This window comes from Manis javanica, chromosome 17 (genome assembly GCF_040802235.1).
Source record: "Manis javanica isolate MJ-LG chromosome 17, MJ_LKY, whole genome shotgun sequence".
Taxonomy (NCBI): Eukaryota; Metazoa; Chordata; class Mammalia; order Pholidota; family Manidae; genus Manis; species Manis javanica.
The window spans coordinates 53,632,345-53,658,474 of record NC_133172.1 but is presented as its reverse complement, the minus strand read 5'-3'; the positions used below and the strand labels follow the sequence as shown (position 1 = coordinate 53,658,474).

Sequence of the window (26,130 nt, the reverse complement as noted above, 5' to 3'; positions counted from 1 at the left end):
GAAGCATATAAATATGGAACAAGTCACAAAAAGAACTCGAAAACCAAGCATATAAATAAAAAAAAGGAAAAAGCCTTAAGGACAGAAAAAAATCTGAAGACCATTTGGTAACTTTAAAAACCACCTATGTTGTGATTAAACATGGCGATGTGAGAGGTTAAACAGAAACCTCCTTCCAAAACAATATATAATATGAAAATATAACAAATACATAAAATCCTGAAAGAGCAACTGGAAAGAAGACTATGGCAGACTGCCTACATCTGGGGAAACCAGCAGACCTGAAGGAAAAGGGTAAGTACCAAAGCCGTGATCCAGAGGGACCCAAGCCCTTTCCCCACCTCAGCTCACCAGAGAGAGGAAGAGAAATGAGTGAGGAGTGGGTGGAGGCCTAGGACTGCTGAACACCCAGCCCTGGAGATCTGCTCTGGGGGCAGGAACCTACATGCATAGTGCTCGGCAGATTAGTGGGGTTGGACAGCTAAGACAGGCGGACTACTTGGAGAGACAGATTCCAGCCACTTGTGGAAAAGAGGGATCGACATCCAGCTGCTCTGAGACAAAAGAAAGGCGGGCAGTCTGAGAGACTTCCTAATAGCGAGAGGGCTGCTAAAGGGGCAAGGGTTGCACAGAGCTTGCTGCTCAGGAGAAAGGACAGGTGGACAAAACTGCCTGGGCACACTCTGCCCAGGATGTTGGGGACTTTCAGGAGCTTCAGGCTCTCCATCCCCTTGGCTGGCTACACAGCTCTGAGGCGCCCCACCACTGTGATATGCAGCCTGCTGCGCCTTCCTCCTGGCTGGCACCAGATTGCAAACCAGCTGCCCCCGCCATTGCACCAGGCCAGCCAGTGGGTGGTCCCGCCTACAGCAGCTACAAGTGCAAAGCACAGAGGCTTCTTCCTGCGTGCTCAGCCCACTGGCCCTGGCAGTGGAGACAAGCAGTATAGCTGGGAAGCAGGAAAGACTTTTTTCCCAACAGGCACCAATGGTGTACACCTGCGACCCCCACCATTGCTCCAGGGGCTGAGCAGCTCCAGAGAGTAGAACTTGAGGGCACTAGAGGGCGTCACTGACAAATATGAAACTTCAAAGGAACCTGGTTCAAACCAAAATCCCACAAACACCAGAAAGAGGGCCAAGTGAAACTGAGCTCATCAATCTTCCTGAAAAAGATTTCAAAATAAAATTCATAAACATGCTCATGGAGCCACAGAAAAATATTAAGAACTCAGGGAGGAATTCAGGAATGACATACAAACATTGAAGAATAGAGTATCTGAAGTGAAACATACAATGGAAGGATTTAAAAGCAAATTAGATGAAGTAGAGGAGACATTAAATGAAATAGAAATTAGAGAACAGGAGTACAAACAAGCTGAGGCACACAAGGGAAAAAACAGATCCCTAGGAATGAAAGAATATTAAGAGAACTATGTGACCAATCCAAACGGAACAATATTTGCATTACAGGGGTACCAGAAGAAGAGAGAGAAAAAGGGATAGAATGTGTCTTTGAGGAGGTAATTGCTGAAAATTTCCCCAATCTCCAGAGAGCATAGGGAGGGAAATAGTCTCTCAGGCCATGGAGGTGCACAGATCTTGAAAAACAAGGGACCCAAAAAACACAACACCAAGACATATACTAATTAAAATGGCAAAGATCAAGGATAAAGACAGAGTATTAAAAGCAGTCAGCAAAGAGAAAAAAATCACATACAAAGGAAAATCCATGAGGCTATCATCAGACTTCTCAAGAGAAACCTTACAGGCCAGAAGGGAGTGGCATGAAGTATTTAATGCAATGAAGCAGAAGGGCCTCAAACCAAGAGTACTTTATCTGGCAAGATTATCATTTAAATTTGAAGGAGGGATTAAATCATTTCCAGATAAGCAAAAGCTGATAAAGTTTACCTCCTACAAACCATCTCTACAGTGAACATTTGAGGGACTGCTATAGATGGAAGTGTTCCTAAGGCTAAATAGCTGTCACCAGAGGAAATAAAACCACAGTAAAGAAAGCAGAAAAATTAATTGCTAAGCAGATGCAAAATCAAATCAACTACCCCCAAAGTCAGTCAAGGGATAGGCAAAGAGCACAAAATATGATACCTAATATATAAAGTATGGAGGAAGAAGAAAAAGGAGGGAGAAAAAAAGAACCTTTAGATTGTGCTTGTAATAGCATACTAAGTTAAGTTAGACTGTTAGATAGTAAGGAAATTACCCTTGAACCTTTGTATCCATGAATCTAAAGCCTGCAATGGCAATAAGATAATCACCCTAAATGTAAAGATTTCACCCAAAAAGACTGAAATTGGTCTGAATGCACCAATCAAAAGACATAGAGTTACAGAATGGGAAAAAAAACAAGACCCATCTATATGCTGCCTACAAGAGATTCACTTCAAACAAGGACATACACAGACTAAAAGTGAAGGGATGGAAAAAGACATTTCATGCAACTAATAGGGAGAAAAAATCAGGAGTTCCAGTACTCCAGGAGTTCTTGTATCAGACAAAATAGACATTAAAACAAAGAAAGTAACAAGAGACAAAGAAGGACATTAAATAATGATAAAGGGGTCAGTCAAACAAGATGATATAACCATTATAAACATCTATGCACCCAACACAGGAGCACCTGCATATGTGAAACAAATACTAACAGAATTAAAAGGGGAAATAGAATGCAATGCATTCATTTTAGGAGACTTCAACACACCACTCACTTCAAAGGATGGAACAAGCAGAGAGAAAATAAGTAAGGAGACAGAGGCACTGAACAACACATTAAAACACATGAACCTAACAGACATGTACAGAACACTCCACCCAAAAGGAACAGAATACACATTCTTCTCAAGTGCACATGGAACATTTTCAAGAATAGATCATATACTAGGCCACAAAAAGAGCCTCAGTACATTCAAAAAGACTGAAATTGTACCAACCAGCTTCTCAGATCACAAAGGTACGAACCTAGAAATAAATTACACCAAGAAAACAAAAGAGCCCACAAACACATGGAGGCTTAACAACATGCTCCTAAATAATCAATGGATCAGTGACCAAATAAAAACAAATATCAAGCAATATATGGAGACAAATGACAACAATAACTCAATACTGCAAAATCTGTGGGACAAAGCATAGGCCGTGCTAAAAGGGAAGTTACTGCAATCAGGCTTACCTCAGGAAAGAACAACAATCCCATATGAATAGTCTAAACTCACAATTAATGAAACTAGAAAAAGCAGAACAAATGAAGCTCAAAGTCAGTAGAAGGAGGGACATAATAAAAAGATAAGAGAAGTATAAGCCAGGTGGAGAAAGACAAGAACCAAATGATTTCCCTCATTTGTGGAGTGTAACAGTGAATCAAAATTGAAGGAACAGAAAGGCAACAGATTCCAAGAAGGGACTAGTGGTTACCAAAGGGGAGGGGTGGGGGAGGGCATGTGGGGAAGGAGGGAGAAAGGGACTGAGGGGTATTCTGACTGGCACACATGGTGTGGGGGAGATCATGCTGAAGACAGGGTAGTACAGAGAAGGCAAATAGTGACTGTGGCATCTTACTAACCTGTTGGGCAGTGACTGCAATGGGGTATGGGGCGGACATGGTAACATGGGTGAATGTAGTAACCACATTGTTTTTTCATGTGAAATCTTTGTAAGAGTGTATATCAATAATAACTTTAAAAAAAAGATAAGAGAATAAATACAATTGAGAAGAATAAAACAATAGAAAGAATCAATGAAAGGAGGAGCTGGTTCTTGGAGAAAATAAACAAAATAGATAAATCCCTAGCCAGATTTATCAATAAAAAAAGAGAGTCTACACACATAAACAGAATCAGAAATGAGAAAGGAAAAATCATTACAGACACTACAGAAATACAAAGAATTATTAGAGAATACAATGAAAAATTTTATGGTAACAAATTGAATAACTTAGAAGAAATGGACAACTTTCTAGAAAAATTCAACCTTCCAAGGCTGACCCAGAAAGAAACAAAATCTGAATAGACCAATTACCAGCAACAAAACTGAACTGGTAGTCATAAAATTACCTAAGAACAAGACTCCTGGACCAATGGCTTCAACCACTGAATTTTATCAAACATTTAGTGAAGACCTAACACCCATCCTTCTTAAGGTTTCCCAAAAAGTAGAAGAGGAGGGTATACTTCCAAACTCATTCTAGGAGGCCAGCATTACTCTAATACCAAAACTAGACAAAGACACCACAAAAAAAGAAAACTACAGACCAATATCCCTGATGAACAAAGATGCAAAAATACTCAACAAAATATTAGCAAACCGAATTCAAAAATATATCAATAGAATCATACACCATGATTTCATCTCAGGGATGCAAGGATGGTACAACATTGGAAAATCCAACAACATCACCCCACCACATCAACAAAAAGAAGGACAAAAAAACACATGATCATCTCCATAGATGCTGAAAAAGCATTCGACAAAATTCAACATCCATTCATGATAAAAACTCTCAACAAAATGAGTATAGAGGGCAAGTACCTCAACATAATAAAGGTCATATATGACCCAACATTATACTTAACAGCGAGAACCTGAAAGCTTTTTCCCTAAGATCAGGAACAAGACAAGGATGCCCACTCTCCCTGCTTTTATTCAACATAGTTCTGGAGGTCCTAGCCATCACAATCAGACAACACAAAGAAATAAAAGGCATCCAGACTGGTAAGGAAGAAGTCAAACTGTTCCTGTTTGCAGATTACATGATGTTGTACATAACAAACCCTAAAGAATATACTCCAAAACTACTAGATATAATATCTGAATTCAGCTGGATAGAAAAAAGTTGCAGGATACAAAATTAATACACAGAAATCTGTTGCATTCCTATACACTAAGATGAACTAGCAGAAAGAGAAATCAGGAAAACAATTCCATTCACAATTGCATCAAAAAGAATAAAATACCTAGGAATAAACCTAACCAAGGAAGTGAAAGACCTATACCCTGAAAACTACAAGACACTCTTAAGAAAAATTAAAGAGTACACTAATAAATGGAAATTCACCCCATGCTCTTGGGTAGGAAGAATTAGTATTGTCAAAATGGCCATCTTGCCTAAAGAAATCTACAGATTCAATGCAATCTATCAAAATACCAACAGCATTCTTCCAAGAACTAGAGCAAATAGTTCTAAGATTCATATGGAACCACAAAAGATCCTGAATAGCCAAAGCAATCCTGAGAAGGAAGAATAAAGCTGGGGGGATTACCCTCCCCGACTTCAAGCTCTACTACAAAGCCACAGTAATCAAGACAATTTGGTAATGGCACAAGAACAGACTCATAGACTGATGGAACAGACTAGGGAGCCCAGATATAAACCCAAGCATATATGGTCAATTAATATACGATAGATAAAGGAGGGAGCCATGGATAATATACGAACAATGGGGAAATGACAGCCTTTTCAACAACTGGTGTTGTCAAAACTGGACAGCTACATGTAAGAGAATAACACTGGATTACTGTCTAACTCCTTACACAAAAGTAAACTTGAAATGGATCAAAGACCTGAATGTAAGTCATGAAACCATAAAACTCTTAGAAAAAAACATAGGCAAAAATCTCTTGGACAGAGAGAACCAAGATGGCGGCGTGAGTAGAGCAGCAGAAATCTCCTCCCAAAACCATATATATTTTTAAAAATACAACAAATATAACTAATCCTAAGAGAGAGACCAGAAGACACAGGACAACAGCCAGACCACATCCACATCCACGAGAACCCAGCAACCTTGCGAAGGGGGTAAGATACAGGCCACGGCCGGGCAGGATCCGAGCGCCCCTCCCCCCAGCTCCTGGCAGGAGGAGAGGAGTCTGAGCGGGAAGGGAGAGGGAGCCCAGGACTGCTAATCACCCAGTCCTAGCCATCCACACCGGAGCACGGACACACAGTGCGTGCGTGGGGTGCTGGAAACTAGGGAAACAGGACAGTAAGACCCGTGAGTGGGTCCCCGCAACCGGTGCCCCTGGGATAAAGAAAAGCGAGTGCTTTCTGAAAGTCTTAAAGGGGCAGGAACCCCACAGCTGGACAGAAGCGCTCTGGGACACTTAGCCCAGCAGCTGTGAATCCCCAGGGAACTCTGGGCACCCGAAACCCCGCAGCACAGCTTGGAGGCCCCTCACCGCAATAAACAACCTCCCGCCAGTTCCCCCTCCAATGCGGCTCCGCCATATTGGAGAAGCAGCCTGAGGCAGGCCACGCCCACAGCAATTGCAGAGCTAAATAAACTCCATAGCAGCTGGGCAAGATCAGAAGCCCTGTCTGCACACAGCTGCCCAGCACAAGCTGCTAGAGGTCGCTGTTCTCCCAGGAGAGGAAGGCCATAAACTGGCAAGAAGGGACTTTCTCTTATCCAACACACGTGCTAGCTCCCCACAAATATATCTATCGCCATGAAAAGGCAGAAGAAATTGATACAGACCAAGATCACAGAGGCAAACCCTGAGAAGGAGATAGACCTAACCAGTCTTCCTGAAAAAGAATTAAAAATAAAGCTCATATTGTTTATGTCACCGTATTCCTATTATGTTAATATGTGTGTGCAAATTAGTTAGTAGTTTAAAACCTATACATACTTAAGGTACTCTACAAGAAGATATGGCAAAGAAATAATCAATCCTCCCATGTTTCCTTCCATATGCTACCTCTATAGCTTTTCTTCTTCCTTCCTAATTACAACCCTTAAATAGAATTCGTGCCTCATATCGAATTTACCGAGTATCATAATTCCTCCAGGTGGTAAAGATACCTCGAGACAAGTGCTGGGCATAGAAGCCACAGGGCATGAATCTGCAAAGAAGTAAAAAGCTAACCTTTTCAAACAATATGGCTTCTCTCTCACTTACCAACTTTACATTTCCCTGTATGGCCCCGGAAGATGGCTGGTTAGCCAGAGACGGGTAAGATTCCTCAAGGGAGGAACAACCTAAGACAGGCACAGTCGCATGGGGGCCATCAGGTGAGAATTTGGGGATCAACAGAGGTGAGGCTCAGAACCTCACCCCCCCTGCTTTGAGAGAAATCTGCTGCATCCGTGGATGTCTTGCTGCCCTTGTCTAGCCTGGATTAATACTTAGTCCATAGGCACACACCTGATCATCTGATCATCTACATTTGCCCTCTTACAGCACTAAACTATGTTTTCTACCTTTATCTTGCATCTACCTACCACTTCAGCATTTTATTAAAAATAAAAATAATAATAATAATAGAGGGAGAAATGTGGGATCAACATATAAATCAAGTACAAAAATCAAATGAATATTCATATTTGACCTGATTGTTTATGGGTCATAATGCGTGATCAAAACCGAAAGTTTCTGTGATGAATGCCCTTGTACTGTTCACCATGTAAGAATTTATTCACTATGTAAGAATTCGTTCACCATGTAAGAACTTGTTCGTTATGCTTCAGAAGATTGGAGACTGACGAGAATTAGGCTTGAGATGGATTAATGATTGTACATTGAGCATTGACCCCCGCTATACTGAATTTTATTGTTGTTAACAACCATTTGATCAATAAATATGAGAGATGCCCTCTCAAAAAAAAAATAAATAAATAAAATAAAATAAAGCTCATAACCATGCTGATGGAGCTGCAGAGAAATATGCAAGAGCTAAGGGATGAAGTCTGAAGGGAGATTACAGATGTCCGGAGGGAGATTACAGAAATGAAACAATCTCTGGAAGGATTTATAAACAGAATGGATAAGATGCAAGAGGCCATTGATGGAATAGAAACCAGAGAACAGGAACTCATAGAAGCTGATGCAGAGAGAGATAAAAGGATCTACAGGAATGAAACAATATTAAGAGAACTGTGTGACCAATCCAAAAGGAACAATATCTGCATTATAGGGGTACTGGTAGAAGAAGAGAGAGAAAAAGGAATAGAAAGAGTATTTGAAGAAATAATTGCTGAAAACTTCGCCAAACTGGGGGAGGAAATAATTGATCAGACCATGGAAGTGTAGAACTCCCAACAGAAAGGACCCAAGGAGGACAACACCAAGACACATAATAATTAAAATGGCAAAGATCAAGGACAAGGACAGAGTTTATAGGCATCTAGAGAGAGGAAAAAGGTCACCTACAAAGGAAAACCCATCAAGCTATCATCAGACTTCTCAACAGAAACCTTACAGGCCAGAAGAGAATGGCATGATATATTTAATGCAATGAAAGAGAAGGGCCTTGAACCAAGAATACTGTATCCAGCATGACTATCATTTAAATATAAAGGAGGGATTAAACAATTCCCAAACAAGCAAAAATTGAGGGAATTTGCCTGCCACAAATCACCTCTACAGGGTATTTTAGAGGGACTGCTCTAGATGGGAGCACTTCTAAGACTAAATAAATGTCACCAGAGAAAATAAAATCAGAGCAAAGAAAGCAGACCAACCAAATACTAACTAAAGGCAAAAAATAAAATCAACTACCCACAAAAGCAGTTAAAGGAAGAACAAAAGAGCACTGAATAAAACAACCAACATATAAAGAATGGAGGAGGAGGAATAAGAAGGGATAAAAATAAAGAATGACCAGACAGTGTTTAAAATAGCTCAATAAGTGAGTTAAGTTAGACAGTAAGATACTAAAGAAGCTAACCTTGAACCTTTGGCAACCAAATCTAAAGCCTGCAATGGCAATAAGTACATATCTTTCAATAATCACCCTAAATGTAAATGGACTGAATGCACCAATCAAAAGACACAGAATAATAGAATGGATAAAAAAGCAATGCTTTTTTCTCTCTATGCTGCTTACAAGAGACTCACCTCAAACCCAAAGACTATAGGAACAAAGAAAGACTGAAGGAACAAAACAGCAGCAGAATCATAGAACCTAAGAATGGACTAACAGTTACCAAAGGGAAAGGGACTGGGGAGAAAGGGAGGGAAGGGAGGAATAAGGGTGGGGAAAAAGAAAGGGGACATTACGATTAGCATGTATAATGTGTGTGGGGGCATAAGGAGGGCTGTGCAACACAGAGAAGACAAGTAGTTATTCTACAGCATCTTACTATGCTGATGGACAGTGACTGTAATGGAGTTTGTGGGGGGGATTTGGTGAAGGGGGAACCCTAGTAAACATAATATTCTTCAAAAAAAAAATCTCTTGGACATAAACATGAGCAACTTCTTCATGAACATATCTCCCAGGGCAAGGGAAACAAAAGCAAATATGAACAAGTGGGACTATATCAAGCTGAAAAGCTTCTGGACAGCAAAGGACACCATCAAGAGAACAAAAAGGTACCCTACAGTTTGGAAGAATATATTCATAAATGACAGATCCGATAAAGGCTTGACATCCAAAATACATAAAGAACTCATGCACTTCAACAAACAAAAAGCAAATAATCCAATTAAAAAATGGGCAGAGGAGCTGAACAGACAATTCTCCAAAGAAGAAATTCAGATGGCCAACAGACACGTGAAAAGATGCTCCACATCGCTAGTCATCAGAGAAATGCAAATTAAAACCACAATGAGATATCACCTCACACCAGTAAGGATTGCCACCATTGAAAAGACAAACAACAACAAATGTTGGTGAGGTTGTGGAGAAAGGGGAACCCTCCTACACTGCTGGTGGGAATGTAAATTAGTTCAACCATTGTGGAAAGCAGTATGGAGGTTCCTCAAAAAGCTTAAAATAGAAATACCATTTGACCCAGGAATTCCACTTCTAGGAATTTACCCTAAGAATGCAGCACTCCAGTTTGAAAAAGACAGATGCACCCCTATGTTTATTGCAGCACTATTTACAATAGCCAAGAAATGGAAGCAACCTAAGTGTCCATGAGTAGATGAATGGCTAAAGAAGATGTGGTGCATATACACAATGGAATATTATTCAGCCATAAGAAGAAAACAAATCCTACCATTTGCAACAACATGGATAGAGCTAGAGGGTATTATGCTCAGTGAAATAAGCCAGGTAGAGAAAGATAAGTACCAAATGATTTCACTCATCTGTGGAGTATAAGAACAAAGAAAAACTGAAGGAACAAAACAGCAGCAGAAGCACAGAACCCAAGAATGGACTAACAGTTACCAAAGGGAAAGGGACTGGGGAGGATGGGTGGGAAGGGAGGGATAAGGGCAGGGAAAAAGAAAGGGGGCCATTACGATTAGCATGTATAATATAGCGGGGGGGCATGGGGAGGGCTTTGCAACACAGAGAAGACAAGTAGTGATTCTACAGCATCTTACTATGCTGATGGACAGTGACTGTAATGGGGATTGGGGGGGGACTTGGTGAAGAGGGGGAGCCTAGTAGACATAATGTTCTGCATGTAATTGTAGATTAGTGATAACAAAAAAAAAAAGGGCCAAAGACCTTAACAGACATCTCACCAAAGATATACAAATGGCAAGTAAACACATGAAAATTTCAACATCATACTATCAAGGAATTGTAAATTACAATGAGATATGCCTACATACCTGTTAGAATGGTAAAAAACCACAACACTGACAACACCAAATGCTGACAAGGATGTGAGATAATAGGAACTCATTCATTGTTGGTGGGAATTCAAAATGGTACAGCCACTTTGGAATACAGTTTGGCAGTTTCTCACAAAACTAAACATATTCTTACCATGTAATCAATGTGCTCCTTAGTATTTACCCAAATGAGAAATTTATATTATAGATGTTTACAGCAGCTTTATTCATAACTACCAAAACTTGGAAGCAACCAAGATCTCCTTCAATAGGTGAACAGATAAATAAATGGTGGTACATCTATACAATGGAATACTATTCAGTGCTTATAAGAAATGAGCTATCAAGTCATGAAAAGACATGACGAACCTTTAAATACATATTTCGAAGTGAATGAAGCCAATCTGAAAAGGCTCCATACTGTTACGATTACAACTATATGACATTCTGGAAAAGGCAAAACCAGGGAGACAGTAAAAAGATCAGTGATTTCCTGGGGCTCAGGAGGAGAGAGGGATGAATAGATGGAATACAGGGCAGTGAAACTATTCTGTGTGATATTATAGTGGTTGATACACATCATTACATATTTGTCAAAACCCACAGAATACACAATACCAAGACTGAATTCTAACATAAACTATGGACTTTATCTTAGATAAAGTATCAATATTGGCTAAACTGTAACAGGCATACATTAATGCAAGATGGTAGTAACAGGGAAACTATGTATAGAGGGAATAAGGGAGTAATATGTAAACTCTCTGTACTTTTCACTCAAATTTTCCATAAACCCCAAACTGCTGTAAAAAAAATGATATCTATTACTTAAAAACAAAACAAAATAGGTACAGAACAGTACATTTAATATGCTATCTTTATAACATCCTGTATTTGTACTTGTGTAAACATGTACAAATAAGCTCTGGAAAGCAACTCAAGAAAATAATGACAATGTTACTCACGGAGGCTAGTGGAAGAATTAAAATACAGACCCAGACATCTACTGAGTTCTCTGGCATCATGCTAATATGATTGGAAAAATAAAAGACATACAGTAATACCCTGCATTTGCACTTCAGAATGCTATAAGAAATAATTAGAAACAAACTGATAACTCATTTAATTTAGCTTGTTTCTGGGAACACTGTCCAAAACACCATCTATATAAAGGTCCATAGATGTATTCAGTCCTAATACTAAAGAGCCGATGAAATGACATTTATAATTAACACAGGAATTTAATTAACTTGGTTTGCTTTCTGGCTGCTAGTATTGACCAGTCATTCTTACTATGTTTTCTTGAGTTTTAGTCATTTACACCCTTCTATTTCATTTTCTGTGTCCTTATAAACTTTCTCCAGTGCACTGAAAAACACAACTAGAATAAACAAACAACTCACCTCGGATTTGTTCATTTTCTGCAGTTTTTGGATAAAGGCAGAACTGGAATAGAGGAAAAAGGGGAGGTATTATTATTAAATATCTGAGCTGCCTTAGAAGTCCTAGAAGGGCTTGTTTAGAAATCCTTACACATCTACTGGGAAAATACCACACTCCTGGGAAAGTTCCTCTGCCTCTTCAGAAGGGACAGAAAGTATCATTCTGGCAGCACTCACTTTCAACCAAATATTATGACACCCTCAAAAAGGCAAGACAAAGACAATCCACTATCAAAAAACCAAGCAATCAACACAAGCCTCAACTGATGAAATTATCACACAGGGAATTGAAAACAACTATGATTCCATATATTAAAGCTTTAATGGAAAAGATGGAGAACATGAATGAACAAAAAGGAAATTTCAGCAGAGATGGAAACTGTAAGAAAAAATAAAATGGAAATGCTAAGAAATAAAGGCAAAAATAACAGTTGAAAGTTCAACAGGTTCATTAGTAGATTCAACAGAGGTGAGAAAATTTTCAGTAAATCTGAAGACAGGTCAAAAGAAATTACCCAAATGGAAACACAAAGATAAAGTAGAAGAAGAAAAAACAGAACCCAAGGGCTGTAGTACAGCATCTAATGGCTAACAAACATGTCATTGGAATCCCAAAAGAAGAGAGTGGGACAGAAGTATCTGAAGGCATATGATAAGAAATTCCCCCAAATAATGAATGATTATTAAACCACAGATCCAAGAAGTTCAGATAATTTATCCAAACAGGATAAATACCAAGACTATAAAACAAAAACATAAACAGACACATTATATTCAAAACACTGAAAATCTAAGTTAAAGTCTTGAAAGCAGCTAGAGGAAAAACTGACATGTCACATACAGAGGAAACAACATGAAGAACCAAAGCCAATTTCTCACCAAGAATTATACAAGCTTGAAGACAATGCAGTGAAATCTTTAAAGTGCTTTAAAAAAAGGAAAAAAACTATCAACTAAGTATTCTATATCCAGAAAATATCTTTCAAAAAATGAAAGTGAAAATAAACCTTTTCAAATAAAAACAGAAAATTCATTATCAGTAGACCTGTACTACAGGAAATATTTAAAGATTTCAGGTAGAAAGAATATGATCCCAGACAGAAACCTGTTATCTACAACAAAGTAATAAAGATCCCTGGGAATGGTAAAATGAAGATAGATATAAAAGACACTTTTTCTTATTTTTTAATCACTCTAATAGATAATTGTCTAAAAAAGAGTGGCAAAGTTTTCTGGTTTTATAGCATATGTATATGGTCCAGTTAGTATTGTAGAAGATTCCACCAATAGCATAGTAGCATTAGTACATATAAAACATTCCCAAGATAAATCACATTCTTGGCCATAAAACAAACATCAACAGGTTTTAAAGAATTGAGATTTCTAATCAAGTATATTCTTTGACCAAAACAGAACTAGAAATAAGTAACAGAAAGAGATCTGGAAAATCCCCAAATAAAAGTAAAAACAGTAACAGCACAAAAGATGGGGTGATGAAATTGGAAGTATAACTGCTGTAAAGATCTTACATTACACATCAAGTAATATAATATTTAAAGGTCTATTGTGATTATATTATTACTTAAAGGTCCATCTCTACTTAAGATATTTACTGCAAATCTAGCACAACCACAAAACTTTTTTAAAAGGAATAAATAAGCCAGTAGTGCAGAAAAAAATGGAATCATAAAAAGTACCCCCTAAATCTTAAAGTGGTCAGAAAAAGAGAAAAATAGGAACAAAGACTAGACAGGACAAGTAGAAAAAACTAACAAGAGAGTAATTTTAATCCAACCATACCAGAAATTGGTATAAACACAACAATTAAAAGACAGAGGTTGTCAAATTGTATAAAAACGGCTTTGTGCTGTCTATAAGCAGTGTGTTTTAACTATAAAAACAGCTAGATCGGAAATAAAAGGATGAAAAAATAAAACACTAATCAAAAGAAATTTGGAGTGATTTACTTTCAAACCAAGTAGACTTCGGAAGGAATATTACCAGAGATAAAGAACGTCACTCTGATGAATGCCCTTGTACTGTTCACCATGTAAGAATTTATTCACTATGTAAGAATTCATTCACCATGTAAGAACTTGTCCGCTTTGCTTCAGAAGATTGGAGACTGACGAGAATTAGGCTTGAGATGGATTAATGATTGCGCATTGAGCATTGACTCCCCTATACAGAATTTTATTGTTGTTAACAACCATTTGATCAATAAATATGAGAGATGCCCTCTCAAAAAAAAAAATATCACTCTGATAAATGACACATAATGTGTCAAATCACAAGATATAATAATGTTTTATGTCTATACGTATATGCACCTAACAAAAGAACTTCATAATACAATAAGCAAAAATTGATGTAACTTAAAGAAAAAATAGACAAACACGCAATTATAGTTAGAGACTTCACTACTCTTTTCTCAGTAATAGAACAGCTAGATAGAAACACAATAAGAATACATAAGAATTGAACCATATTATCAGCTATTCTGGTCCAGTTAGTATTGTAGAAGATTCCACCAATAGCATAGTAGCATTAGTACATATAAAACATTCCCAAGATAAATCACATTCTTGGCCATAAAACAAACATCAACAGGTTTTAAAGAATTGAGATTTCTAATCAAGTATATTCTTTGACCAAAACAGAACTAGAAATCAGTAACAGAAAGAGATCTGGAAAATCCCCAAATATCTGGAAGTAGAACAACAAACGTCTAAATAATCAATGGGTGACAAAGGAAGTCACAAGGTAAGTTAAAATACAAATACAGAATTGAATGGAAATGAAAACAACATATCAAAATTTGAGGGATGTAGCTAAAGTAGTATTTAGGGGACAATTAAAGCATTAAACTACTTACATTGGAAAAGAAAGGTTTTAACTAAAGACCTCAGCTTCTAAAGAAATGCAGAAAAAAAGGTATACCCAAAACAAGCAAAAGAAAAATAATCAAGGTACGAGCAGAAATCAATGAAACTGAAAACAAAAAAATAAGATTCAATGAAACCAAAAGCTGGTTATTTGAAAAGATCCGTAATATTGATAAACCTCTAGCCAATCTGACATGAGATGACACAAATTACCAGTATCAAGAATGCTGGGGGAGACATTACCAAAGACGACACAAACACTAAAAAAGCGCTATTCTTTAGCAACAGAAATAGATGACCATTAGCAACACTAAGGAGAAAAGGAGTCTTAAATACACAAGAAAAGCGGGAAATATCAACAAACAAAAATGAAATAATGGGGAAAAGATTCCATCTTTAATAGCAATAAAATACCACATAAAAGTGAGCTTAAGAAAAATGCAGATCTCTGAGGAAGATTATAAAATACGGTTAAGGGGGACAAGAGGACTTGAACAAATGGGTAAACCTATAGTAAGACCCTACCTCACTAAAGTGCTCATTCCCCCTAATTAAAAGGGATCATTATGAAAGTTTTAACGGGTTCCATTTTTATAATACAATTGATTCTGAAGTTCCAGGGGTAATCACAAGTAAATTCGTAAAAATCACAAAGTTTTCAGGGCTTTGGGGAGTCATAAAAGGGAAGAGCGGTAAATTCAACAATGGACAAATTCAAAACGCCTGCATGGCAAACACTATCAGTGAGCAAAGTCAAAAGGCAAATGAACACACAGGCCATTCGCATACCGAAGTACCAGCCGGCTGTGTCACCCTGGGCACAGCACTTCACCTGAGCCCCGTTTCTCCTTCAGTCTTCACTGAGATACCAGGGAACTCACAGGCTAGGTCTGCGGACCAGCACCTAACTCAAAAGGCCTCCGCTCAGTGGTCACTGGGCGCGCCGAGGGAACCAGTGAACTTGCGAGCTCTCTCCTCCCAGCCCCGCGCCCGCCCCGGGCCGCTGCGCGCCGCCGTCGGCCCCGCCAGGTGCGTCCGGCCCCGCCCCCGGCCTCGCCCCGCGCCCGCTGGGCCGGGTCACGCGCTCGCACGCCGGGCTTCCGGAGTTGCTCCGCTGAGGGAGACTCTCGCCGCCGGTCGGAAGCGCTCCTGACAAAGGGAGGAAAGCCAGCCCTCGCCACCGCCCTCCGCCTCCGCCATCTCCGCCCCCGCACGTCCGGCCCGGCGGCCCGCTGACCCCGCGCTAAGGAGAGCGCCGGGCGGCCCCCGACACCGCCCCGAGGGTGACCATCGCCTGCGAGTCGCCGAAGTTTGGGCTCCCACCCTGCGCGGGCAAGAGCCCATCCCTCATTCCTTCCCGTCGGCCCCCAGACCCCGCGGAGCTGCTGTCTACCCACCCCCCATACCTGGACGGGCACAGCCTCCACTCGTGGCTCAGCGCCAGGCCGGTCACGGCACTGGGCGGTGAAGACGCACGGACACGGGCCCCGTCACCCACTCGCGGCAGGGGTGGGGGAAGGGAAGCCACCGGCGCGCTCGCAGTATTGCACATGCGCAGAAGTGGGGGCTGGTTGCAGGGTCCTCCGAGGGGTGGTCCGTGGAGCTTCGGGACTACGTTTCCCATAAGCCTGCGGGGCCGCGCCATAGGGACTCTGAGGAAAGTCTTCGCCTGGTTTAGCCGGTCGAATGAGCGCTGACCAAGATAATCCGTTGGCCGGGACAGTTCATTTCTCCCAAAAGGGTTAATGGACAACCACTACCTCCCCGCAAATACAAAAATCTGGCTTTTAAATAATGCACAGATGATCTATGATAGCTGTATTTAAATTAGTATGTACAAATAAATATCACTCATAATTTCACTTTTCAAAGATAACTACCTTTAAATTACACACGCACACATATTTATATTATATATATATATAAATCAAGTTAGCCATAAAGACATCATGCATTGCAACTAGCTTTTTTTTTTTTCACTTCGATCACTTAAAGGTTCATAGGAAATTTGAGAAAGTACAGTTACCATATTCCACTTGCCAGCACACACGCATAGCCTCCTCCAGTATCAACGTCCCCAAACCAGAGTGGTGGTACATTTGTACAATAGGATGCATCTGACACATTACCCAAAGTCTGTAGTTTACATTAGGAATGACTTTTGGTGTTGTAGTTTACATTAGGAATGACTTGGTGTTGTGCATTCTATAAGGGTTTGAATTTATATAATGACATGTATCCACCACTATGGTATCAAATAGAATAGTTTTCACTGCCCTAAAAATACCCTGTGCTCCATCTATTGATCCCTCCCTCTCTCCCCTGAGCTCCTGGCAACCACTGATCTTTTTACTGTCTCCAGAGTTTTGTCATTTCTAGAAAGTCAAAATCCACTTAGAAATATGAATTTAAGGTTCTTCCTTGTCTTCATGTCTTGATAACTCATTTCTGTTTATCCCTGAATAATATTCCATTGTCTGGATGAACCACAGTTTATCCATTCACTTATTGAAGGACATCTTGGTTGCTTCCAAATTTTGACTTTTATGAATAAAGCTGCTATAAACATCCCTGTGCAGCATTTTGTGTGGACATAAAATAAGTTACTGATTTCGGTAAATACCAAGGAGTGAAACTGTTAGATCATACAGTGAGAATATATTTAGTTTGACCCATAGATCAATGAAACACAACAGAGAGCCCAGAAGTAAGCCCATGCATACCTGGACAATTAATACATGATAAAGGAGCCATGAATATACAATGAGGAAAAGATTGTCTCTTCAATTAATGGTGTTGGGATAGCTTGATAGCTACATGCAAGAGAATGAAACTGGATTTCTGTCTACCTCCATACACAAAAGTAAACTCAAAATGGATTAAAGACCTAAATATAAGACATGAAACCATAAAACTTTTAGAAGAAAATGTAGGCAAAAATCTCTTCAACATAAGCAGGAGCAATTTTTTTTCTGGACACATCTCCCCAGGCAAGGGAAACAAAATAAAAAATGAGCAAGTAGGACTATATCAAACTAAAAAGCTTCTGTACAGCAAAGGACACCATTAATAAAATAAAAAGACAACCTACAGTATGGAGAATATATTCATAAATGATTTATCCAATAAGGGGTTAAAATTCAAAATATATAAAGAACTCATATACCTCAACAACAACAACAACAAAAAATGATTAAAACATGGGCAGAGGACCTAAACAGACGTTTTTCCAAAGAAGAAATACAGATGGCCAACAAGCACATGAAAAAATACTCCACATGTCTAATCATCAGGGAAATGCAAATCAAAACCACAATGAAGTATCACCTCACCTCATACCAGTTAGAATGACCACTATCCAAAAGACAAGAAATAAGTGCTGGCAAGGATGTGAAGGGAACCCTCCTACACTGTTGCTGGGAGTGTAAATTAGTGCAGGTATTGTGGAAAGCAGGATGGAGGTTCCTCGAAAAACTAAAAATAGAAAGACCATATGACCCAATAACTGCACTTTTAGGAACTTACCTGAAGAAAACAAAATCCTGATTCATAAAGATAACATGCACCCCTAAGTTTATTGCTGCATTATTTACAATAGCCAAGCTATGGAAGCAACCTAAGTGTCCATCAATAGATGACTGCATAAAGAAGATGTGGTACATATACACAATGGAATACTATTCAGCCATAAAAAAGAAAGAAATCCTGCCATTTGCAACAACATGGAAGGACCTAGAGGGTATTATGCTAAGTGAAATAAGCCAGGCAGAGAAAGACAAATACCATATGATTTCACTTATTTGTGGAATATAAAAACAAAATAAAACCAAATGAACAAAACAGCAGTATCCTCATAGACACTGAGAACTGATTGGTGGTTACCAAGGGGGAGGGGCTGGGGTAGGTGGGGTGGGTGAGGGGGATAATGGGGCACAAAAAATCTCAATCATAGTATAAGTTGGTCATGGGAATGGAAATGCAGCATGGAGAATATAGTCAATGGTTCTGTAACATCTTTCTATGTTGACAGATAGTAATTGCAGTACTTGGCGTGAGGATTTAATAATGTATGTAACTGTTGAACCACTGTGTTACATATTACATGTTTGAATGGTATTGCTATAGGATGTAAAGAGATTTTAACTGTAATAATTTTGAAGACTGTTTCAAGTGGAACAATGTCCCAAAGCACATAAATTATAACGTGGTTTGTTGACAGGTACTGACGAAATTTTTTTCTGTTGTTTACTTGGCTCAAATGACATCATGGGGCATAGATCATATATCACAACACATGACCTTATCAGAGAACTTTTGTACTCTGTTATATTAAAATCTATTGGTCTTTCTTGCACTTTGAAAGGATCATTTATCCAGGCATGATTTTGGAACATGATGCCTTGTTCATTTGAAAAATACTGGCCCACTGAGTCCTGAAGATCTTTTAAATGTTGATAAATTTTATTACATTGTACCAAATGAACACAATTAATATCACCACTGGTCTCATCAGAAAAGTTGAAGTACCGGGAAGCCGATACGGGTTTTTGCCCAGCTTCTAACTTTCATTTGCAAGCTCGTTCTATCATCAGGCAATATGATCAATCACTTGTTTTCCCTGAAGTGACAGCTCACTCCATTCATTTTGGAGAAAATGTCTGCCAAACACCCTGCCTTCCTTTGACGATTATGCAAGTAAAAATGGTGTTACGTGAGAAAAGCAGTGAGTTCAGTTCACGACTCAGACAATTGCACAAGTGATTTTCCTGGAGATGACCGTCATGCCTCTGTTTGCAGCAAAACTACTTCGTACCGAGTCTCATTTCTTCAGATAGACTATTACAAAGATATGTGCTCAAAGGTGGAGACTTACTAGAATTAATAATTTTTACTGCTCCATTAAGGTTATTCTTAAGTGAAACTAGCATTTCTTTTCTGCAAGTGCATGAGAGTGCAGAATACAATGACTGCCAGCTCAATTTGGTGCCACCGTCTACAATCCTGCTGTGGCACCAGCAGATTCCCCCACCAACTGCTTTTGCACCACCAGTGCAAATGTCAACTCAGTGAATAAGGAAAATAATATCTAAGTATTCTTATTAAATAATAATAATTTGGTTTCCTGCAAGTGTCTTGGAGACCCCAGGGGTCCGCAGATCACACTTAACGCACCGTCATAATCACACCTAAAAAAATTAACAGTGTTTCCTTCAGAGTGTTCAAATATCCAGTTGGTATTCATGGTTCTGAATTCTTTTTGTAAGCTTCATCCATTTCTTCAAATTTTTAAACCTCAAGATCTAAACGAGTCCACATCCTGTAACTGATGTCTTTTAATACCTAGGTTCCTTCCGTATCTTTTTTTTTTCTTTGCCATTTTCACATCGAAAACACTAGGTTGTTTATTCTGAAGAATTTCCAGTCAGGATTTCCCTGATCATCTTAGATTTTAATTATGAATTTTCTGTTTCCTCGTCAGGACTCTGAACCTGATCAGGAAGAATTTCTGATCAAATAATGACAGCAATTCCCACTCTTTTCCGGGTCTTAGAATTATTCTTTTCCTAAGGTGCTGAGTGACAGGACCAGGTTGTCCACCAAGTGTCTTGATTTTCTGTCCTTCTATTCAGCATTCCTATAATCAAGTACTTGCTGGGGCACAGCTATGAGGGAGACACAAAGGTCTTCCCCCTTGAGAGCTTACATTCCATTTGGAGGACAGGCAATAAACAGTAAGTAAAACAGACTGCAAGTCAGGTGGCATCCACCGCAAAGGAGGTCATATCAGAAGGACTGCGGGGAGTGCATTTTTTAAGAGAAAGGCTAGAGAAGGCTTCACTATGCAGGTGAGGTCTGAGCCAAAACTCTATAATAAAATATTAAGCTCCATACTTTCCATGATCCCAACTACAACACTCCGTCATCAGGCCCCTACTGGTGGATGTTCTTTTCTTTGAATGATTTCCAGTGTCTGACACCACCACTCCATCCGATCACCAACACCTCCCAGTAAATTGACCTGCCTCCCTCTTTTATACCTGAAACGATGGAAAGGAATGATGCCTAATCACAGCTTTTCCCTCCTATTTGGGGCTCTGAGGGGTGGCCTTCTTTTTTTCTCAAGGCAACATTATGAAGTAGGAGGCCTGCACAAATTGTCCTGAATCAGAGCAAAGTCAATACCTCATGCTTTCATTTCTTCATTTTTACCACAAATTAACTCTGGGGAACAGAACAGGCTGAACCCTGCAAAATCCAGTTATCTTACTAAGCATTTGACAAGTCCATCTTTCTCCCTGACAAATGAAGAATTCTTACCTGGGCAATGACTTAGAAAGGCTTCATCCCAGGATTGCCAGGGCGCACAGGAACTGTCTCATTTATCTCTGCCTCTCCAGTACTATGCTTGGTATAGATGAGGAATGAATGAATGGCTGGGGCAAGACATTGACCTAATGATGCTTCAAACCCAGCTATGGCCAAGATCATACAGTCCCGCAGCCTTGTCTACCTGAATGTACGCAGTGCTGCCTATGTATCCTGCATCTTGCTGCCACCCTCACCCAACTTTTCAGTACTGTCCACCTGCGTGGGACAAGTGGTACTCTTGCATCCTGCATCATGTCAGAGTAGGGAGCTGCCCCTTCAGGGCATCTCTCCTGCCAGCCAGGTCTTGGGAATACAAAGAACTCCAGCTAGTTCCTTGCTCTATCCCCTCCTTGCAGAAACACACCTAAAGAATATTCTATTCATCTCACCTGGTAGAGAAAAAAAAGTCATAGTCATTCTAAATAAGTTTTAGTATTGGATGTATCGTTTTATAGAAGAGTTAGAGATAATTTCATATAGGTCAGATAGATATAGATATGAATAATACTGGGCAAAGTATTATTACAAAATGAAGCAGTTGAATCGAAGACTACTGTTTTTTTTTCTCTAAGTAGATCCAGAAATAGCATGGCTCAGGGGTCTAGTGGTCCAAATAACTGTTTGCAGACAGAAAAACTAAAGTCTGGAGAAGTCAACATGCATTAATTGAGACAAAATTGTGTTTATGGTTTTAAAAATGATATGATTATGTTTGGGGGGTCCCCAAAACCATGTTTAGGTTCAATTATTCACTAAAAGAACTCAGAGCCTAGCAAAACTGTTACATTCGTGGTTTTTGTTGCAGTGAAAAGATACAGATTGAAAAGATACTGATTAAAATCAGGAAAAAGGCACAGAGGCCAGGGTCCTGGAGGCACTAGGCAGGAGCTTGCAGTTGTCCTCTTCCAGTGAAGTCATGCAGATTGCACTTAATTCTCCTAGCAACTATGTATGACACTACGTATGGAGCACTGCTAAGCAGGGAGGCTCACTTGAGCCTTGTTGTCCAGGGTTTTAACTGGGGGTGTATCTTATAGGCATGTGTCACTGCCGTTGAGGCTGACCTTAGTCTTCAGCCTCTCCAGAGGTGAAGCTGATAATACCATGTATTCATATCTTTCACCTATTTTTAAACCAAGTGGTTTGCTTTTTTTTTTCATAGAGTTTTAAGAGCACATCTAGTACCCAAATATGTTTTTCTAAATATTATTTTCCACTAGCAGTAGCCAGAACTCCTTGGAAAAGTGGTTGATTACTGGTCTGGGCCAGGAAAAGACAAGCTGAGCCTGGAGTAACTTGTATTAGAAAGTATTAGAAAGTAAGACCAAAAAATGGTGAGAGCTAGTCTAAAGGGCAGAGACACTTACATCACAGAGGGCTCTAGTGGCCAAAGCTGGGACAATCTGAGCAACAAAACAACTAAGGATAGTATTAGATTATAGTCTATGAAATAAAACAAATTACCATAAAATATGACCCTATTGGTAAAATATAAATAATTGAGTAAATAAATAAGGCAGAAGGTATGGCTCTTCCTTAGGGAATAATTCGAATTAAATAATAGAGAGGAAATAAGAGAACTAGAAAATCCCCATTAGAATACACAATAACAAAATAACAATAACAACTACTGAAGGCAAGAAATAGTGGGTGAAAGTGAGGCAAAACAGGATATTTGCACTCTTAAAGTATCGACGCCTATATAGTTATTAATTACAAAGAGAAAAATGGTAACTTCACAGTGCAGAAACCCCACAGACATGACCTAAATCAAGTAATCTAAGTGAACATCACCAGTAATAAGACATACTGACATCTTATCCCACTGATGTGGTATATAGAGAAGGGCACATCAATTCTGTGATATTCTTGACAAAAACACATGACCTCAACCTACTCATGAGAAAATATCAGACAACCCGAACTGAGGAAACTTCACTACAGTAACTGACCAGTACTTCCTCAAAATGTTAAGATCAGAAAGAGAAGGAAAGACTGAGAAAGCTGTCACAGATTACAGGAGACCAAGGGATGAGACAGCAACTGCCACGTGGGGTGGTGGATTAGATACTGGGCCAAACAAACACTTCCCAAAGCAAGGAGACATTAGTGGAAGAAGAGGTGAAATCAAATTTGTAGTTTAGTGATGTACCAAGTAGTATTTAACTAATTCTTAGTTTTGGTAATTTTACTATGTTTGGGTACCATGTAAACATTAGTGAAAACCAAGTGAAGGGTATATCGGAACTTCCTGTACTGTTTTTGCAATTTTTCTGTAAGTCTAGAATGACTTTAAAATAAAAAAGTTAACAATAATTCGGATACTCACCCTTTATCTGTTAGTCCTATAAAAATATCTTCCTCTTCTGGCACTCTGGCTGAGTAGATGCATCTCCAGGCTGGTGCCTTAGTGGTACCTTTCAAAGGCCATTCCATGTGTTGCTGTCAGGTCAGCATCCTCTGGATGCTGAGGCATATATTAGGATTTGTGCATCCCATGGTCATTTGCCACTATTGCACCTGTTTTGCTAAAAAGTGGGCCACTTGGCCTGAGGTGATGTTATGTGGTAAACTGCGTAGGTGGGCCACATGCTCTGTGAGCCTTCAGACAGTGGTCCTGGCTGAGGCCATGCAGGCAGGAGGGGCAAACTCATTCCCATAATATGTGTTGTGTTGATTTCAGACAAGATGAGACTTTGGTCAAGACTTCTCCCCTTCCAGAGGGCAAGGGGTCCAGTGCAATCAACTTGTCAGGCAGTGGCTGGCTGTTCTCCGCAAGGAATGGTTCCAACTGGGGAACTCACTCTTGCAATAAGGCAGATACTCAACATTGGCAATAGCTCGGTTGACTTCAGTGAGTGGGTGTCCATGATGGGGGGCCCATTATTAGCCTCTATCCCGACTACCACTGTACCAGCACTGGGGCTGCCAATGACAGAGGTGAGCTGATGGCAAATGGTTGAATCACACTACTTTGTTTAGTCTTTTCCATGGCAGAGGCTGGTGGCATTAACATGTAGTACATGTGCCATAAAGACCTGACTTTGTGCCTACTCTTAGAGACCCATCTGCATGCCTCTTCGCCAAGCCTCCTCTACCCTGATTTTCCAATCTTTCTTCTCTCCTGGTCCTTGAAAATCAGCCAAGCCATTCACCATTGCTCAAGGGCCCATATATTCTTCTATCAGGCCACTTTTCTTTCTTCAAAAGGGAGTGAACAGGTGCATTACCTGGAGCTCTGCAGAAGGGGAGGATGTCAGGGTCACCCCTAAGTGGGTCTGTAGTGCAACACAAGTCCATTTTCAGCTTACACCCTCATACTGAACCAACTTATTCATAAATCAAGCCTGAGCTTTTTCCTCCTCTATCAGAGGGCATAGGTGTGAGCTGAGGGAGAGATGCTGGCCAGGCCTTGGTGGGTGACATGGGGGTGACGACACTCAACCAGCTTACTTTGCCCTCTGACCCTGCTGATGCCCAATTTTGTCTGCTCTCCTTTCACCTAGTAACGGGTTATTTTGGACCCCTGGCTTGATAACTTGGTGGGTCTGATAGAATGCGGCTCAGAATGGCCAGCTCTGACCCCATGGTCACTTGATGTCTTGTGGTGACACTCACCATCTTAACTGGGACCCAACTGTAGGCCAGGTGCAGTTTTCTGACTAGTGTATAGCTAGCTTTCTGTCATAGATATCACGGCCCTGATCCAGACCTTAGGGGTCTACCCTGTGGTTCTTGTTTTGGGATTTGTCGCAAACTCTTCCTGGCATCTCTCCCCCAACCATAGATACCTGTAGTACTACTCGCTCTGTGTGGCTAATGGCTACCCTATTGGGAAGCACAGATACAGAACATTCCCAGCAGTACAGAAAATTGTATTGGACAGCACCACATCTATAGATCTAACAGTCTACAAGAGAAACAGAAATGAGAGAAAAATATTAATCAATACCACAAGTATGCAAATCACCCAATACAGAATGTGGAAAATTCTACAGAACAAGTGACCCAGTTTCTTTAACAAATAAATTGCACGGGGAAAAAAAAAAACCAGCCAGGGGGAGTTTTATTCTACAAACTACAACATAATCAGCGCCCACACATGAACAAAAGTCCACATGAAAGAGTGGACTTTCACTGGACCTTGATTTGAACTAACCAACTGTAAGAGACATATTTTGAGACAAACCAGTTAAGCAACACATTGGGAGTGGAAATGTGAATTCATTCAAATATGGTTAGGGAGAAGAACCCAAGTAGGAGTTTGGATTTCTGATTCAACTGGAGAAAAAAAACAAAGCCAGGACTCACTTTATCTCAGTCACGTTAGTGACATGTTTCTTCAAAGTTGCAGTGGCAAGAAAACCAAGCTTGGAATAGCTTCAAGAGCAGCAGCCACATCGCTCCCTCCAGCATGATCCTGGGTCTGCCCACTAGGAGGGGGATGAAAGGGATGCCTGTCTTTCCCTGCACTTGCCTGGCGAACTGCTGCTCAGCCTTAGCTCTCTTTCAGGAAGCCCTCCTGGCATGCCTTACTGCCCTTGCATGCCTCATCCTGGAGAGGCCCTCCCTGGAATTCCTCCTGAGGCCTGATCATGGTCTACTCTAACTGTGACTGGAGCTGGGACATTCAGCGTGTGCCAAGGCACTGTGCTTGGCTGGAGCTCAGGGCACAGTGTACAGGAACTGAAGGGGAAACGCGGGCTCGGGGGTCCAAAGAGGAGATTGGCAGGAAGTAGGGTAGATGAGGTGGCAGGAATTGGCAGGACCTTTAAGGCCACAGCAAGGACCCTGTCTTTGTTGGGTGGACTCTGTTAGGTAAGCCTCCCTCTCCTTTAGAAGTACAGACGCCGGCGCCCACGGACACCTCTGACTCAAAGTACAAGGTCTGGCAGGGCCACC

The 26,130-nt window shown here is 40.2% G+C and overlaps 1 protein-coding gene across 12 annotated transcripts in view; it reads right to left on the bottom strand.

Annotated features, from left to right (window-relative positions):
* ZFP1 (ZFP1 zinc finger protein) overlaps positions 1–16,798 on the bottom strand; it is a 28,402-nt gene extending 11,604 nt beyond the window's left edge. For 4 of the 12 annotated variants that reach the window (XR_005054652.2, XR_005054654.2, XR_005054653.2 and 1 more), the window contains exons 1-2: positions 16,266–16,798; positions 11,936–11,978 (exon numbers count right to left, since the gene is read on the bottom strand). Coding sequence is in view for 5 of the 12 variants with exons in the window: in XM_036993849.2 (XP_036849744.2) it covers positions 11,936–11,978; positions 16,266–16,504 (282 nt within the window). In the remaining 7 variants the exon portion in view is untranslated. Of the gene's footprint in view, positions 1–11,935; positions 11,979–15,648; positions 15,892–16,265 lie in introns of those variants that run through there. The other 8 variants (XR_012126523.1, XR_012126522.1, XM_073225526.1 and 5 more) reach the window with 6 other exon arrangements.
* Between the last annotated feature and the right edge of the window lie 9,332 nt (positions 16,799–26,130).